The 17246-nt window shown below is 52.9% G+C and overlaps 3 protein-coding genes across 3 annotated transcripts; 2 read left to right on the forward strand and 1 right to left on the reverse strand.

The window, feature by feature from the left end:
• Positions 1–32: 32 nt before the first annotated feature.
• COCSUDRAFT_58773 (hypothetical protein) lies at positions 33–8262 on the forward strand (the record flags this gene model as incomplete). Its single annotated transcript, XM_005643984.1, has 21 exons — positions 33–44; positions 350–430; positions 553–836; positions 974–1133; positions 1221–1346; positions 1492–1689; positions 1774–1882; positions 2071–2324; positions 2505–2687; positions 2850–2983; positions 3154–3398; positions 3482–3582; positions 3725–3849; positions 3958–4123; positions 4238–4387; positions 4491–4613; positions 6851–7066; positions 7307–7533; positions 7668–7729; positions 7847–7977; positions 8077–8262. 21 exons carry the CDS (start codon positions 33–35, stop codon positions 8260–8262), a joined length of 3273 nt encoding a protein of 1090 aa, XP_005644041.1.
• Positions 8263–9324: 1062 nt separating this feature from the next.
• COCSUDRAFT_58774 (hypothetical protein) lies at positions 9325–11052 on the reverse strand (the record flags this gene model as incomplete). The annotated part of the gene is made up of 7 exons (XM_005643985.1): positions 9325–9350; positions 9501–9689; positions 9897–10074; positions 10188–10343; positions 10457–10567; positions 10693–10859; positions 11004–11052. The coding sequence occupies 7 exons, from the start codon at positions 11050–11052 to the stop codon at positions 9325–9327; spliced, it is 876 nt and encodes a 291-aa protein (XP_005644042.1).
• A 5692-nt stretch (positions 11053–16744) lies between these two features.
• Positions 16745–17226, forward strand: COCSUDRAFT_19772 (DnaJ-domain-containing protein; the record flags this gene model as incomplete). The annotated part of the gene is made up of 2 exons (XM_005643986.1): positions 16745–16851; positions 17043–17226. The coding sequence occupies 2 exons, from the start codon at positions 16745–16747 to the stop codon at positions 17224–17226; spliced, it is 291 nt and encodes a 96-aa protein (XP_005644043.1).
• Between the last annotated feature and the right edge of the window lie 20 nt (positions 17227–17246).

Here is a 17246-nt window from a genome sequence, read left to right on the forward strand (position 1 = left end):
GGGCAATATATTGTGTTGAAGCACGTGAGCAAATGATCGCGCACGTGCGAAATATGTTCCCTTTTTGGGCCTCAGAGCACAGAAGAAAAGCATCTGTCAATAGACTATGTGCCTTACGTTCCCCTTCATCATGACGCATGCTTGACACTGCTGCCCAAGATGATGTGTTGATATTAAAACGTTGATGGATGCTTGATGACAGTTGATCGCCATGCCAGGAGAAGAATTCAGAGCATTTTCATGTTCTGTCATATTAGATAACTTTCACAAGAAGATCGAAGTGTTAGAAGCGCTCGATGACAAGATTTTGGCTGGCCTCGGAGATGGGACTTTGGTAGTTCTGCAGCAGGATGGGACTAACCCGGATGGGCAGTGGCAAGTCACAAAGGCGTACAAAAACTTCGGGCAGAGGCGCATCCTGCAGCTGCGGGTATAGCATGCTCCTTGAGTCGAATCTGCCAGCATATCAGCCAATGCCATGCCCCTTCTTTCTTTGGCTCGACAAGCTTAAGCTCAGTGAAAGTTTCATGACTCGTTCCAGTGTGTCTCTAGGTGTGGAAGTCCAAGAATTTGCTCTTCAGCCTGTCAGACGAGGGAGTCAACGCGCATCACTTGCCTGCCTTCAAGCTGGCCTGCCAAGCGAACCGCACCCGCGGGGCCAACAGATTTGCATTTGACGAGACGCGCGCAATGCTGTGCGTGGCAGCCAAGCGGCGGCTAATCCTGCTGCATTACAACGGCAATGAGTTTGTGGAGCTGAAGGAACTGGGCCTGCCCGATAGGGTGATGGCCATGGGCTGGTGTGGCGACAATGTGTGCCTGGGCTTCCAGAGAGAGTAAGTGCACAACCATGCATATATCGCCTGCGTAACATCTTGCCATCTGGGCATGCATGACAGATGCTGCGATGACCCCATGTTGGAGTACTTGGCGGTCCGTGATTGCCCTGCATTGAAAGGGTGAAGCTGTGCAGGTATGCGACGGTGCATGCAAACACTGGAGCCTTATCGGAGCTGTTCTCCTCCGGCAAAGCTGGCACGCCTGTCATCACACAGCTTGCCAGCGGCGAGCTGCTCCTTGCAAAGGACAACATTGGCATATTCATAGGAACAGACGGAAAGCCTTCACGCAAGGTGAATGTTGCGCTAGTTAGTCAAGCGCTCTTGCTCCCAAACAGGGACTGTGCAAGTACTGACCGCACATAACCTCTTGTATCTCAGGTGGGGCTGACATGGAGCGATGCTCCTCTAGCAGCTGTGTACTCTCATCCTTACGTCATCGCACTGCTGCCCAACCACATTGAAGTGCGGTCAGCGCAGCACATCAGCCAACAGGGCTTGGCACAGGTGCCACATTCCCCTTCTTGCACCATTCTTTCACCAGAAATTTGGTGAAGCTCACATGTGAGTACTGGCCACTCAGTTCTTGCTTCAAGCTCAAGTGCTAATGGAAAGGCAGGCAACTTCCAGACTGAGCTCATGGCTGCTGCAGGTGCTCCCAGTGAAGGGCATGGACGTGGTGGGCCAGAATCCCAGCAGTTCTGGGGATGTCTTTGTGGCTTCTAGTTCATCGGATCTGGGCATTCGCAGGCTGGCCCCCTTCCCTTTTGCTGACCAGGCCTCTGCGCTGGCCGAAAGAGGGGAGTTTGGGGCCGCCCTGGAGCTGGCTGCACTGATACCATCCACACAGGTACTTACCTGCTCTGGCCCTTGACTTTGGATCCATGTAGATCTGCAGAATCTCTGGGATCTAAACAGATTTGCTGTGGCGCAGGCGAAGGCAAGGAGAACGCTGAATGACACCCTGCACATACAGTACGGCCATCATCTGTTTGCCAGTAAGGAGTATGACGAGGCCATGGCCCACTTTGGCATGTGCTCGAGTGCCAGCCCAGTGGTCTTGCTGCGCCTCTTTCCCTCCCTGGCATCCCCCGCCATGCTCGAGCCTCTGCTGCATACCGTTGCAGGCAAGTCCAAAGCACATGTCATCCCTTGCAAGCCTGAGAAGTCTGCCATTGTTCTCTGTCGAATTCTCAAGCGGACCTGGTCGACTGATTGTGGCTTTGCGCAGGGTACAAGCTAACAGATGTGGCAGAGCCAAAGGGCAAGGAGTATAAGAAAGCAGTGTCGGTGCTGCTGCCCTACCTCCTCAGCCACCGCACTCGGCTGGCTTCCGTGGAGCAGGACTATGATGACGAGGAGGAGGCGGCCGAAAGCACTAGCACAGAGGAGGAGCGACGGCATGACACTACGGCAGAGCTCTCTGGGCTCACTGCAGAGCAGCACGCACAACTTGCGGAGGCTGTGGACACAGCAATTTTGAAGGTGTGCACATCTCATTGCAATCTAGCTTCTTCATCTCCAATCTTCAACTTGCAGAGATGTGTCAAAATCGCCCCAAAAAACCTCTGATCATCTATATCTCAACCCTCCAGTGGCTTTGCAGAGACCAGCATGAGGCATTGTATGCATCCCAGGTGACATCTGCTCTGCCGTGTGCGACAGGCAATGCTGGAGATGGACGACACAGGAGCGCTGCTGCGCTTTGTGCAAAGGCCCAACCAGGTGTCCCTGGCAGATGGCGAGACGGCGCTGCGCGCCGTGGGCCGCTACTCGGAGCTGGTCGCCCTGTACCAGAGCCGCGGCCGCTACGAAGCTGCGCTGGACCTCCTGCGCTCCCTTGCCCTGGTCCGCCCCTGCTAAATTTCCTCACCCTCTAACTGCGCATGCTCTGCAACACCACGGGTGCCCCATGTGGGCCACCAGTGCCATCCCACTGTGTACAGGGTGGCCGAAAAGACATGCATGTCCAGTGGGGCTGCCCATCACTGGTCAAGTGTGCTTGTGCAGGCTCCGGGGGAGCTGAGCGTGGCGCCGCAGGGTGCATCTGCTGAGCTGGCGGGGCTGACGGGCGTATGGGCAGCGGTGAAGTGCCTCGTGTCTGTCGGCTCCAAGCACGTTGACCTCATCAAAGCACATGCCAGGTAACATACGTTATCTCTCCCAAAAGTCCCCATCCTCTGGTCCAAACTTTATATTCAAGCAGGGCACATGCATGTGTCTCACAGCTCCCCTCTTCATGCTGATGGTGTCCTCTTCAGCGGATCTTAGCTTTGAAAGTAAGCATACTCACCTGTGCAATGTGCCCTGTCAGGTGGATAGTGCGTGCGGATCCAGAGGCGGGGCTGGAGATGTTCACAGAGATGCGGCCAGCGCTGCCCCCAGAGACTGTGCTGCCCATACTGACCAATGAGGTGCCCACGCTGTGTGCGCCGTACCTCGAGGCTGCACTGGAGATGGGCCTGGCATCACCTGCAAAGTTCCATAATGAGCTGGCGCTGATCTACCTCAGAATGGCCAAGGAAAGGAGGGACAGCGACGGCGGTGCTAGCACCTCAGGTGAGCATGGCAGTCATATTTCTGTTCTTCATTTGTCATGTGCGGAGCTGAGGCAGGAATGTGAGGTTCTGGCTGTGTCCCAGGCATGGAAGAGGGGAGAGATGAAGGCAAAGCCTCGAACGGGCAGCCTCAGAAAACACATTTGCCAGCTAGGCAGGACCCACTGCAGCGCCTGAAAGATCTGGTAAGCATGCTGGCATCTCATTGGCAGCTGAATGCAGGCACATTAGGATATGTACTTCAAAAAGCAACAGGAACAAGATTGTATGTGAAACAGAACATGCTGCAGCTTTGCATGTCTAAATCTCGCTGTGTTGCCCTTGCAGATCGTGAAGTCTCAGCACATTGATGCCAAGCGCATCTTGCTGGTGGTGCCATCGGAGGACCAGCGGTTCCTGGAGGTCAGGGCGCTGCTGCTTGAGCACCTGGGGCGCCACCAAGAAGCCTTAGAGTGCGCGCCTCGTCTCTCTGAGATGCTCGAAGCCCATTTCCTGTCCTGTCATATTTGCTTCATATTTGAAGCACGGCATGCATGTAATTGAAATGGGGTGCTGTGCAGGATATATGTGCATCAGATGAAGGATCCTCGGCTGGCAGAAGCCTACTGTGACCGCATGTATGAGGCGGCTGCGAAGCAGAAGGGCCAGCAGAGCGGAGCCCAGATGGCGGCCTGGAGCGGTCTAGCATCTCAGCCCAACTATGACATGTACCTGGCCCTCATACAGGTAGAGCTACACAGATCCTTCAAATGCTGTTAATGATTACAATGTAAGTACTATCATGCTCAAAATAATGGGCTGGCAGTATGACAAGTGCTGAGGTTGCAGTGCCTTGGATAGGTGTATCTGGAGAGGCAGGACAATGTGCCTGACAGCGCTCGAAAGGGACGCGCTCCAGACAGCAGCAACTGGGAGGCAGTGGCGCGGCTGCTCAGCAGGAAACACGATCGGATCGATTCCCTGCATGCTCTGGACCTGCTTCCTGGAGAGGTGCGGCCATATGCAGTGTGAAGCCCTGGGCCTGCATTCTTGCTAGTGTGCCTGGCTTAGTCACTGCATGTGTCATGAAGTGATGCATGTGTCTGCATGGTAGGTGCCTTTGAAAGCAGCACTGCCATTCCTTGAGGGAGCGCTGAGGGCAGGCGGCGAAAAGCGGCGCAACTCAGCTGTGGTCAAGAGCCTGAGGCGGTCTGAGAATCTGCAGCTCAGAGAGGAGGTCATGCGATGTCGGCAAAGGTGCAGTCTCTTTCCCTTCACCTGCAATCCTATTGTATCCCAATTGTAGAGTCATGAATCGCAGAGAAAAAAAGAACGAGCATATCAAGTTTGTCTGGACTGCAGGAATGTTGTCGTCACGTATGAACGAGCATGCAGCCTATGCCATAAGAGGATCGGTACATCGGCGTTTGTTGCCTATCCTCAAGGTACACTGGCTCATTACAGCTGCTACAAAAGATCCGCCAAGCAGCTGAATGGCTCAGCCGATACCGCTGCCGTCTCAACTGCTGCGCCAATTTTTGATATCTCAAATGAATAAGAAGGCACTTTATTTTCATTTCTGCAGTGCATGTGGCACACATGTAAACTTGCAGTCACAGACATTGGTAATGGCTTCAAGTGAAAAGCCAAAGAACTGCGCAGTGTCCTGCGTCTCACTGCATAATCCGACAATGATGCCTCTGCATGTATTTGTTGTTATTTGAGTCTGTTTTACTGTGCGCTACCCACGACAAATGAGCTGCCTGGGTGCATCTGTTTCAGCTGCCTGCACAATGAGACGTTTTGTCAATTGCAGGCCATCATGTTAGCATGTAAAGAGCTCATCAAGCATCTGAATTGAGGTCGCACCTGATCTCATCATTGAGGCCTCTGCACTTGACAACGAAAACCTGTTTCTCTGCTGCAGTCTCATTGTTGACAGCTGCCAGCTTTGTCTGAAGATCCAGCACTTCTTGGCTTGTTGTCTTATTCTCTGCCACACGCGCCTGTAGAGCTGCATCGAGCTCCACTCTCTGTGCACACCGTAATATGTGTCAAAGCAAGCTGAACATGATGGACCAGAAGTGAGGAATATTGCCAATAGAGAAAATTGCTGTGCATGGACACGCGGACACCGACATGTATCCTTAGTACCTCAGCAAACAATGCCATTGCAGTCTTCTCTTCCTCTGCAGTCTCTTGTTCCAGAGTCCTCAGGCTTTGCAAAGTCTCAGCAATGGCGCTTTCAATGCTTGCCTGCTCTTTCTGTAGATCCTGGACCTTGGCATCTGCATCTGCAATCATTCAATCATGACGAAAGGAGGATTCTTAGCAGGATGACCAGGCAGCAAATGATGGTGGTGAAGCACGCACCTTGTTGTGTGACTCCTGAGTGTTGTGCCAGGAGCATCTGCATCCTGCTTGCTGAGGCCATTGCTGGCCAGGGGCTGCTGCGATCTGTGTAACCTCTGTACCTGGAGGGGTACACAGATCTGACATTCTCAACGAGGATTTCTTTACACAAAGCACTTGACCATGAACTTGGAAAAGCTTGAATTCATCCCGAAGGCGAGACAGTGAAATTCGACATGCATACGCTCGTGCCTGGCTGGTCTCAAGGAGGATAGCAGGACCTGAAGTCAAGAGAGCGAACGTCTCGAGGGAAGTCGACAAAGAATTTCGCAGACAGTGATCAAACGTGAGGCCGATGAGATGCCACTTGATATGTCACAATGAAGCAGATCTCATGCATCCTATGATTGCGGATTGAACGAAAACGGCTTTCCCATTCTGAAGAGAATTGCCCGATTTGAACGATGCCATGCAGTGCTCGGGGAGGGGATAATCTAGCATGCAGTCTTCAGCAGGACGGGTCATCGGCACAAGACAAGCTGCTTGCACAATCAAGCTAGACCGGATATGAAGCGCAGTGTAGAGCTCTTCTTTGTTTCCCTCAAGCCAGGATGGCGGCACCTCCATCGCAGTCGGACTCTTTGTACACGATAAGCAACAGCTCCCACGACTCGACAGCCCCACCCTTACCTCTGGCCCCAGCCTCAAGAGACCTGAAAGCGGCCAAGAATGAGTGCACCTGCTTGGAATGCAAATCGCTGGCGCCCTGGCTGGACTGTGCACAGGCGAATGCACTCAGGGACGCGTTGAATCACGCACTGGGCTTGAAAGTAGGAGCAGTCCTGGGAATAGGAGGCATCAGCGTCTGTTTCGAAGCTCAGAACTGTGAACAAGCAGTGGCAGTCAAGATTTCTCACAGCACTGCAAACAACGACTTCATTGCCAGTGTCGCTCAGGTAGGAAGAGGTCCCTGACTCAATGGCAATTCTTGGACCTTCTGGACCATCAACACAGCTTGTTAATTGATCGACTTAGACAGCGGTCTCTTCCCCTCTTAAGCTAGAATACTGGCTGCAAAGAATGCCTTGTAGCAGAGCTGATCATTGTCTGGGTATCCCACAGGATGAGAAGGATGTCCTAGAAGAACTGCAGCTTGCACGCCGCAGAGCAAGTGCAATCACCGACTTCCATGGAGCCACTGGGATACCTCAAGTCTACTCCAGTGGCTCTGTGGAGGTGGGGGACTGCACTCACCATTACATCATCATGCAGCGCTTGGGAAGCAACCTTGATGCCCTCATCAGGCAGGATGTCATCAGCAAGAGCAACTTTGCCAAGGTGTGCCTCCCAAACTCATGAAGGATGCTGTGAGATCATGCTGCAACATGACCAGCAACTTGAGCCTCACAAGTGAGATTCATGTGTTCATGGCATGCAGTATGCTCTAGGAATGCTGGAGGCAGTCAAGACAGTGCATGAAGCAGGATGGGTACGACACTCCTCTCTTTTTCAAGATGCTGTGGCCTACTGGATTTAGCAGTCAGTCAGTTCCTGTCAATTATTTTGAGATTGGCACAGGTCCACCTAGACATCAAGCCAGGCAACTTCTGCATGCACCACAAGTCAAGGGATCCTGCAGAGGGCGTGTACATCATCGATTTTGGGGGAGCAAGGAGGGCTACCTGGGCAGAAGACACTGATGATGAGTACGTATACTTTGGCACGGCAGACTACTCGGGCTCAATAGCCATGTTGCAGCAGATGATGCCAGGGCCTTCAGATGACATTGAGAGCCTGTGCTACAGGTGTGTGCATTCCTGCAAAACTGCATTGCAAGATTCCTATCATCACGCCCTGTACAGCTCAAAATGGTTGACATGCCTTGCTGTATCATGTACAGATGTTGCTGTGGCTAAGTTGGATCTCTTGTTCTGCGCAGTTTCCTGCACATGTGGAACAATGAACTGCCATGGAAGGTGACGGAGAAGTTTGAAATGGAAGGTAAGGAATTCTCAAGCACAGCTCACTTATCTGTCAGCATGCAGAATCAGCGAGGGCTTTGGCATGCATGCGCCCAGCATCACCAAGTTTCGGTGGTCATTTCGTTGTGATGTGCAGAGGATGGATGGACTGTTGAAGACATTGTGAAGATGCTAGAGCTGAGGAAGGAAAAGTGGAAGGAGCTCTGCCATGAGAAGGTCATCCCTCTGTTCCTGCAGCAGCTGCACCAGTATGCTATGTCCCTGAAGGTACGCCTCTTCTGTTCCCCTCTTTTGAAGGTACCATCCTGCACGACAATGATTAGTGTTGGATAGATAGGAGCAAGCATGACATCATTGCGCTTGCAGACGTACGAGATGCCGGACTACAGACACATCCGGCGTATCATCAACTCAGCTCAATTCACACCCCTGCAGCAGCCAGCGCATGCGCGCACAAAGCGGAGGGCTTCTGAGCCAGCTGCTGTGGGGCCCAGGGACTACAAGCGCCTCTACACCGCAGTCGAGGCACACTGGCTGCAGCCAGAAGAATGAGACAGTCCATGTATACCATAATTTAGACAGAGAGCTGGCACTGCATGCAAGTCGATAATGAGAAGTTCTGGTATTGTTTGCAGAACCGATGTTCCGCTACAACGACACAGAGCATGGTAGTCGCTCCCTTCAGAATGACGAATAGCAGACCTCTTGCTTTGGTCACCTTCAAGCATCTCAGTCTCTCTGAGGCGGGGTTGATTGGGTTGCGAGGTTGAGTAGATCAGGTGAGCATGAATACTTTATTATTACTTAGAGTACTGTAGATGCATCTCTGATGCGATGAAATGAGCAGGGATTGTATTTCGTGCTGAACTGCAGCAAGTGAATCCTGGACATATCTGACTTTGAAGTCTTACATGCATCAAGATAGATGCTTAGGGATCAGAACATTATGCTGTCTGGAAAAGAAAATATCCATCTGAGCCTGATAGTAAGCAGCCAGGAAGCTACAAGGTGTGACAGGCGCTGTATTTATTTGGTTGCAGTGCATGCATGCTTTGCATGATCTTGCATGCATTGCATAACTATAAATCCAAGCATTTACTGGGAAATGGGTTGCATGCTGAGATGCATGGCCACACATGCTCCACTTCATCTTATTCTGGCATCGACTCCATACAAGAGCGTGCCATACTGGCAACGTCTGCATCTGCAGGACTGCCACACGCGTCCAGGAACTCCTGCACTCAAGGGTCAGTTGAATTAGCAATGCATTCGCGCAGGACGCAGGAAAGCAAGCTGAAAGAAAGGCATGAAGCAGCTCACCTGCAGATGTGCCATAGCATCTGCCTTCTGCAACTGCTCTCGGAATAGCTTGTTTGGCAGGCCGTTCAAGATTCCACGAAGTGCACAACGGTACACGCCTCGCCTCACACCTGGGGAGTTCCCTTGACCTGCTGCATCCTGCACCTCCAGACACACCCTTTCACCATCTTTCAAGCCTGTGCAGGATCTCACATTAATATTATAGGAGAAGGAAGACAGGTGCACATGATGTGACAGACAGCAGGGGGAAATGAGGACTCACAGTGGGTCCATTCTCTTGCCGAGACAGCATAGCTAAGAGTCCAGGTGCAGCCCCAGACCTGATGATTGCAGCTGCTGGCTCCCCACCAATGCTAACCAATTTGCCTGAGGATGACACCAAGGGAACATCAGGACATCTGTAGAGGCACTAAAAACATGTTCACAAAGTCTTCATTGCATCAAACTCGACTTCGACATTTTAAGATCACCTGTTGCGCCTGCTGCAAAGCATTGGGCCTGAGCGTCGGTGCAGTTGAGGGCAGATACAAGTCTGTCCAGGCCGTCAGTCTTCTGCACAGTCGCAAATGCTGCAGGGCTCGAAGTTGCCGTGCGCGCAAGTGCACCCACCCCATAGCGCTGTAGAATGGGGTCATTGCTGGTGGCCCACTCCCCCAGCCCTGGCCAACACCCAGCTCTCTTTGTACATTTCGCCTGACAATATTATTGATAATACCATGCCTGCGAGCTCAGCTGACATCATAGTATGGTGCATGCATGAGTGGCTGACATCTTGAATCTTGCATGCGCACAGTGCGAGGGACTGTGTCATGTGCTATTGAAAGCTTGAGCTATTCTGATACTCATCGAAGGTTCTCTGATCCCACCTTGGACTACTTCTGGGCCAGCAGCGAGGAGCGCCTCAATGCCGGTGTTGCTGCCAGACAAGCCGAAGAGTGCAGCCGCACTGAACCTCTCATCGTCCACAGAATGCCTCTCAACCATATTCCCTGGAACTTCGCTGAGGGATGAGTAGGTCTTGGTATCCTCCTTGTTCAGAATTGCCTGCAAGGACACATCATCTCGTATGATGCAATACACATGGAAAGAAGGACTGTAGGCACTGGTGCTGCAGCAATGTGCATGAACTTGGGAGCAGCCATGCATGGGGGGCTCACCAGCTCGGCAGCATGGTGCGCAATGGCTTTGACGGCTCCTCTCCTGTCCAGTGTCTCATGCAGGCGTGGCTCTGCGCACAGCTCTGCCAGAGCACGCGCCGCATGAGCCCTGGCGAGACCACCCTCCTCGGGCCCAATTGCCCACCTCCCCTCTGCCTGAAGGACAGGCATTTTTGCAGCAACGGGTTATTCAGGACATCGGCTTGAGACCCTGAATCATCCAATTAGGATGGAAGGTTATGCAAAACTAATTCTGGTCCATGCCTGACCTCCAATGCCTGCAGCAGTGTGGGTATGAAGCGTTCCTCTGCAAACGCTGCTTCCTTGGCGCGAGAATCCTTGAGCATGTCTGCCGTGCACCCAAGAGCTATGACCCTGACCTGCAGACCGCAATAAATTTCTGGTTTCTGGTATTGCCATGTAGCTCTGTTGACAAGAAATTATGTCCAGTGCACGCAACAAAATTACATGCAGACTTATTGTGAAAGTGACTTGCCTGGGGCACATTGCCGGCGTCTAGAACGGCGCGAATCAAAGCAGGGAAGATGCCAGCAGCGTACAACGTATCATGGTGCTCCAGAAAGATGGTCAGCCCACTCAACATGCTTGCAGACCTCTCGCGATCTGCATTGCTAGAGCTGCCGAGATCGGCAGCCAGCTCTCGTAATGCCTCTGCGCAACACCACAGCACCCTTACAAGTATATGGACATCTTTTGCAGACACGACTGTCGTCCAAGAGGGCCCATGCAATATGAGAGACATTTAGGGTAGGGTGGAGGCAGTAAACAGTGGGGGCGTGGAAGCAGATGACATACCGGGCTCTAATTTCTCATTGCCATTGAGGGCATCACCAGGATATGACATGGATGCCAGTCCCAGCACTCCCGCAGCAATACCCCACCAAAGGCGGCCGATATCAATGCGCAAGTGTTGATCGGCCTGAAATGCCTCCAACTTTCAGAAATGATTTAGAATTTCCACAATTAGGCAATACAGCAAAGCAAAGCGTTGTCACCTGTCTAATCGTGGACGTTCCCAGAGAAGCATGATAAAAAGGGATGGCCAATCCTTTCAATCTGGCAATTGAATGCACCGCAAGAACTGCATCGTATCCGCTTCGTGCAGCCTTTGCTGCCTTATGAAACGCGCGAAGTGAGGACATGGTGGCTGTCACAATAGGTACCACTAATCAGAATCAAATGTGAAATGCCTTAGGAACTGTGGTTCTGATCGATTGCTGCTCAGATCTGCCTGGCAACTCAGACGCTTCACCTTTCCAAGCTGTCTCGGCGACTGTAATACAGCAGCAACAAGGAGTCGATTAATACCGATAGCCAATAGCCAATACTATGTAAGTGTAGGTAATTTAACCTTGCCTTTGGCTTCGAAGTGAGAAGGGATGAATATTTATTATCTCAGGCAGTTGCAGCTTCTCGCGGAAGGGAAGCTATGGATATTATACATCCCCAGCCGAAGTGTGTATTTTTGGGGTAGAAAACCCTCGTGGTTCAAAAACCAAACAACAGATGGGATGGACAAACCTGCATATGACGATCAAAGGTGTTAAAGTTGCGAGACTGCCTTTTTTTCCTCAAATGAAACACCACATTGTGGTTTTTGGGATATGGTAATAGGGGCCTTGAAATTACACTTTATAAATTTCAGAAATACTGCAGATTTACCAGTGTATCTTGAAGTGAAATCGTTTTAGGAGATCATGGACACTAAATCCCCTACTTCAATACACAACCCGTCTGTCGATGATGCAAGAGAGCAAGTGACCCCAGACAGTCAGGAGTCAAGACCATTCTCATCATCATCAGAGGTTGCGGCAGAGCGCACAGTCTCGAACGATAAAAGCATGATGACACCTAAGGGTGCCTCAAAGAGGATGGAAAATCTCAGCCTTCCTGTTGTGCGGTTGTTCTCTACAACCCCACAAAGTTCAAGATTGCGACGGACGAGCAGTCCCTTGAGAACAACAGTCACCCTTGACATCCAGAACTCTCCGATGGAAGCATGCAAGAGCAGATCAGGATCTTCCCGGGATCACGGACCAGAAGGAGATGCTTGGATTGGCTCCACCATTAGACGAGGAAACAATTTTGGCAGCTTATTTGGCAGCGATTGCTCTCCTCGGCAGAAGGGTGGGAGCAGTTCAATTTCCAGAAACCCATCTACCGGGAAGACCGCAAGATCTGCTTTGCACAGCACCCCAGACAAGGAGAATGTCCGAGCTGAGAACACTCCATCTGAAGCTACTGCAAAGGTAGAGCCAAGAGCTGACAGCATCAATTTCTAAGCAAAGGATGATTTTGAATGCCGAAGTATATGCCGTTGACCTGACGGCATTGCTGGGTATATGCAGGTGACACCGCAAGCAGAAATCAGATCCAAAGGCAGACAGACAGATGCAGAGAGTGCAGACATTCCATCACCGCAGTCAGCACAGGCAACAAGGGCGCGCTCGGCATCCCTGACACCAAAGTACAGCCCAATGCAGATATCGCCGCTGCCCCCATACTGGCCTCTGCAGCCCTTGAACGACTCAGGCAGCAGGCCACCATCCACAGCAAGGCCCATGAGCGCAGCCGATTCAAGTGGTTCAGGGATTGCCGCCGACAGCTGCAAAACCAGTGCCAGTCCGAGGAGACCCAGTAGCAGGCCTGCTGACAGCACAGCCGCACTGGAACTGCTGGCCGATTGCGCAGCTGCAGAAGCCGCCACATCCAGAAAAGCTAAGGGCGCAGACTCCTTGCAGGTGAGCATTTGTTTCGGGCCCATGTTCTTGCCTGCAGACGTCCTCATCTTGTTCTCATGGCTCAAAATGCAAGCATTGGTGAGTGAACTGATCTTGCACGTGCACTCTGCAGGTTCGGGACCTGCTGCGGGCGTCAGTCAGGCAGGCTGCCAGCGCAGCAACCCAGAAATCTTCTGCGCAGTCGCCCCAGAGGAGCACCGTGCTGTGGTCCCTGCTGCGGACATCCCTCAAGCAGCAGGGCGAAGCGCTGCTCGACCTGCAGTCCGTCAAGGCTGTCGCCAAGGAGGCGCACAGAGAGGTGCGTAACTGTCCAAAAAGAAAGAAGCCTGCCAGTTTCCCTTACACTGGGCTGCACCGTGCCAGACAGAGGCTGCAGATGCAACTGCATCCTGCGCAACAAAAGCAAAGTGCTGTTTGAATTTTGTCACTGCTGATGATGAGACATTTGTGGAAGGTGGGTTTCCCCGTAAGGCATGCATGCGGTGCGCAGGTGCGCGCCAGGGAGAAGGTGGCAGCGGAGCACATGCAGAAGGCGCAGACGATAGCGCGCGATGCCCGCACCTACGTCAAGCGCCAGGCCGCCGCGTACGAGCAGCAGAAGGCGCAGCTCGCCCACAAGATGGACGAGATGAAGGACAGGTGAATCGCATTCCCTTCCATTGCCCCGCTCACCTCTTGCCGTGGTTTTCTGTCTCCATGTAACAAGATGTACTGGTTCGCAAGCGTTGCCTTTTTGCAGGTATTGAAATATTTGGGCGCCCTGTCTGACTGACACCCCTGGCTGTGACAGTAAGGGTGATTGCAGATTTGTCTCACTCAGATTATCCTGTGTTCCAGTCTTGTGTGATCCTCTAATGTGTGTCACCTGTTTCTTTGACAAGAGATCTTTACCAGTACTGGAGCCCAGTGTCACCGCATGCGATAATGCAAATAATGCGATATATAATTGCATGCGAGCATTATATAGCATTTTATTTTTGGGCCAGTAGAATGCGATAAAATGCGATCCTCTCAAAAGTGCTTTTTGGGGACCTTTAGAGTCCCTTTGAGGACTTACTCCATCCCCAAGCCTGTCCACACTGAGAAAAAACATTCCAAAAGAGTTTTACTTTGATTTTTCAGGAAAAACCTTCTATTTACCTGGCTATACCTACGTTTTGCCCAATAAAACATTGGCAAAACTGTTCCAAATGCATTTTATCGCATTTTTATTTTCGCCAGTAATGCTAGCATTTTATCGCATTATATTTTGAGAATGATCGCATGCGGTGACCCTGCTGGAGCCCCTCAGCAGATTGTGACTTCAGTGATTCCCTTGACTCATGAGGTGGTGGCGTGGCAGGGAGAGTGAGGTGAGGGAGCAGCTGGAGGCACAGCAGAAGGCGGTGGCGGACGCAAATTCAAAGGCGGAGGCGGCGCAGGCGGCGCTGAGCGAGGTGCTGGCGGCGCGAAGGGGCGCGCGCGAAGCGCTGGGGGAGATGGCCGCTCAGAACGCGCGCCTGGTCGTCGGCTACTGCGCCAAGAAGGCCGAGCTCAAGCGCCTGCAGGAAGGCCTCGCTGCCGAGCGCGCCCGCTGGGAGGTGCCATCTCTTGTCATGTTGCACTGGGCACAAATTGCTCTGGCCAAAAATGGGTGTTTCAGCACTCCACGTCGCACTGCAGGTGTCCCAGAGAAATGGCACTGTGTAGGCATGCTCTGTCCATGCGCACAGTTGTCTGTGCTAATCATCAAGCTTTTCCGCTGGGCGCAAGCACAGCTGTAAGATAAGCTGCACTGCAGATGACATTTCGCATGGTGCTATGGCAGGCACGGCTGGAAAGGCTGGAGTCTGGAATGTACACGGGAGCAACGGTCCATTCTGGCAAGGCCTACCTGTCGGCGCAGGAGGATGGCTCGCCCGCAAGGGACAGCAGCAAGACGGCCTCCGGGTCCCTGAGGAGGCTCAGTGAGGACGAGGTGATGCGCAGCCTGATAGGAACGTTGATATGACTCCTCTGGTTGCTGAGAAAGTGTGCAGCTACAGCACATGCGACCAAAGGATTTCAAAGGTGTGCATGTTGCAGGAGGCCGCGTGGAAGTCGGAGAGAGCGCGCATGCAGCGAGACAAGGCTGCCCTCCAACGGGAGTGCAAGGCCCTGCTTGAGCGCCTAAAGGAGTACGAGCCAGCGGTGAGGCCATCTCCTGAACTGGAGGCCTAACAGTGTTTCTCTCTGTATCCAATACACTGATTTGCGTTGCCACAGGCTGTAAAAAGCTTCAAGCCAAAGCCACAAATGACAAACATGCTTGGCTGATCGTTCTGAGTGTGCACTGTTGGCAGGATGGGCAGCAGGAAGATGGCGAAGGCAGCGATGTGGGGACCCCCGTGCTGCAAGGACGCGTGTTGGAATTTGGCGCCAGGGTTGCGCCTGGTCATGGCAGGAGGCTCAGCCAAGGCACAAGTGCTGCAGATGAGCAGCAACCAGAGCGCCGGGTGCTCAGCGATGACCAGCAGAGGCGCATTGCAGAGATTGAGGCCCAGATCCATCGGCTGACTGCGGTGCGCAGTCTCACCCTTCTCTCACCCCTCTCTGTACAGTTGCTTTAGTGTAGTTTGAGTTCTGCAAGTCATCAAGTGTTAGCTGTACGAGTTGTTCTGGAGATCCCTGGTAACAAGCACTGCTGGAGATGCTGAGAACGTCTGCAATGCAGGAGAATGCGCAGCTGAAGCAGCAGCAGGCGGAGGCCGAGGCGCGCACCACCGCCGCCGAACGGAGGCGGCAGGTCGAAGAACACAAGCAGGTCAGATCCGTAACCCACTAGCACGTTGCTCTACCCTGCCTTCATCTGATGGCAGGCCTGCACGGATGTCTGCGCTGTATGTGCCAGACATCAGGCCAAAAACCAAGAACGTTATGTGCTGCAAATCATCTGTTGATGTTTATTCATGTCTGCATCCCTGTTTCTTCTTCAATGATTAAGTGTGTCCCGGAAGCCAGCAGCCTCTGAAAGAGAAATAGCAGAAAGCAAGGGATGTGCTGACGGCTGAGCGTGGTGTTGTCGGCAGGCTGGCAATGCGGAGTTCCAGCGCGGGCAGCACGCCAAGGCAGTGGAGGAGTACACAGCAGCGCTGGTGCTGGCGCAGCCGGACCAGGGGCCACTGAAGGCCGTGTTGCACTGCAACCGCGCGGCTGCTCTGCACGCCATGCGCCGCCATATCGATGCCATCGCCGACTGCTACGCGGCCGAGGCACTCGACCCCCGATACACGCGCGTCCTGCAGCGCCGTGCCGACATCTACTCCGCCGTCGGGGACCACTACTCCGCCATGCAGGCATGCGCGCCCCCGCTAAGGTTATGCATTCCGGGTTACTGCAAGCTGCGTCCTGTCATGCCCTGCCCTGCAGAAGATGAAAGTACAAATGCCTGTGCTGTGAAGTGGAAAAAGGACAACGCCGGACATGGGATAAGGATTGTGTTAGGATGAGGCTGGTGGGATCTGGGTATGTGCGAACACTGTGTGTGCATCAACGGTCACTGTGCTGTCAGTGTCACTGGCGCCTCCCACCCAACAGAGAAGCCCTGTCACCCAGCCTCTTGCACTGTTTGGTGCAGGCGTACTCTGTTGACAAGAAATGTGCTGACCATGGGATTTTACATTACAGCGGTCTCTGCAGTGATCTCTGTTTTGCACAGGCGAGCAGGGGAGTGGGCAGCGCCCAGTATTGTCTGAGAGGGTTGTAAAATTTGTGATGGAAGTGCAGGATCTGACGCAGCTGGCGGGCAAGGGCGCATATCCGGAGGCAATGGACAGGATGTCAGTGGCTCAGCGAGCCGCCAAACTGGAGACGGAGCCCAACCATTACGCTGTGCTGGGCGTGCCGAGCACCGCCACCACTGCCGACATCAAGCAGGCATTCAGGTGGGAATGCATCCGCAATTCCTGCCCTTCACCATTAGACCATCTCATCATCTTTTGTTGAAAATTACCTGTCAGACACCTGCGAGGGACCTGTTGGGAGCCACCTGAGGGTGCTGTGTCTTATGGGAACACTCTTGGATGATGATTCGTAGTCAGTCACAGGAACGATACTGACAAATGCGCTGATGCAGGCAACTGGCGCTCAAGTACCACCCTGACAAAGCGAGCACCCCGGGCCAGAAGGCGGCGTCAGACAAGCTGTTCAGATTGGTGTCCAGCGCGCACACTGTCCTTGCAGACAAGGACCAGCGCCGCATGTTCGACCTGACCCTGCTCCGGCGCCAGATAAATGCCAGAGGCCGTCATGTCATCTGAGCGCAAAGATTGATGGCCAA

This window comes from Coccomyxa subellipsoidea (genome assembly GCF_000258705.1).
Source record: "Coccomyxa subellipsoidea C-169, whole genome shotgun sequence".
Lineage (NCBI taxonomy): Eukaryota > Viridiplantae > Chlorophyta > Trebouxiophyceae > Coccomyxaceae > Coccomyxa > Coccomyxa subellipsoidea.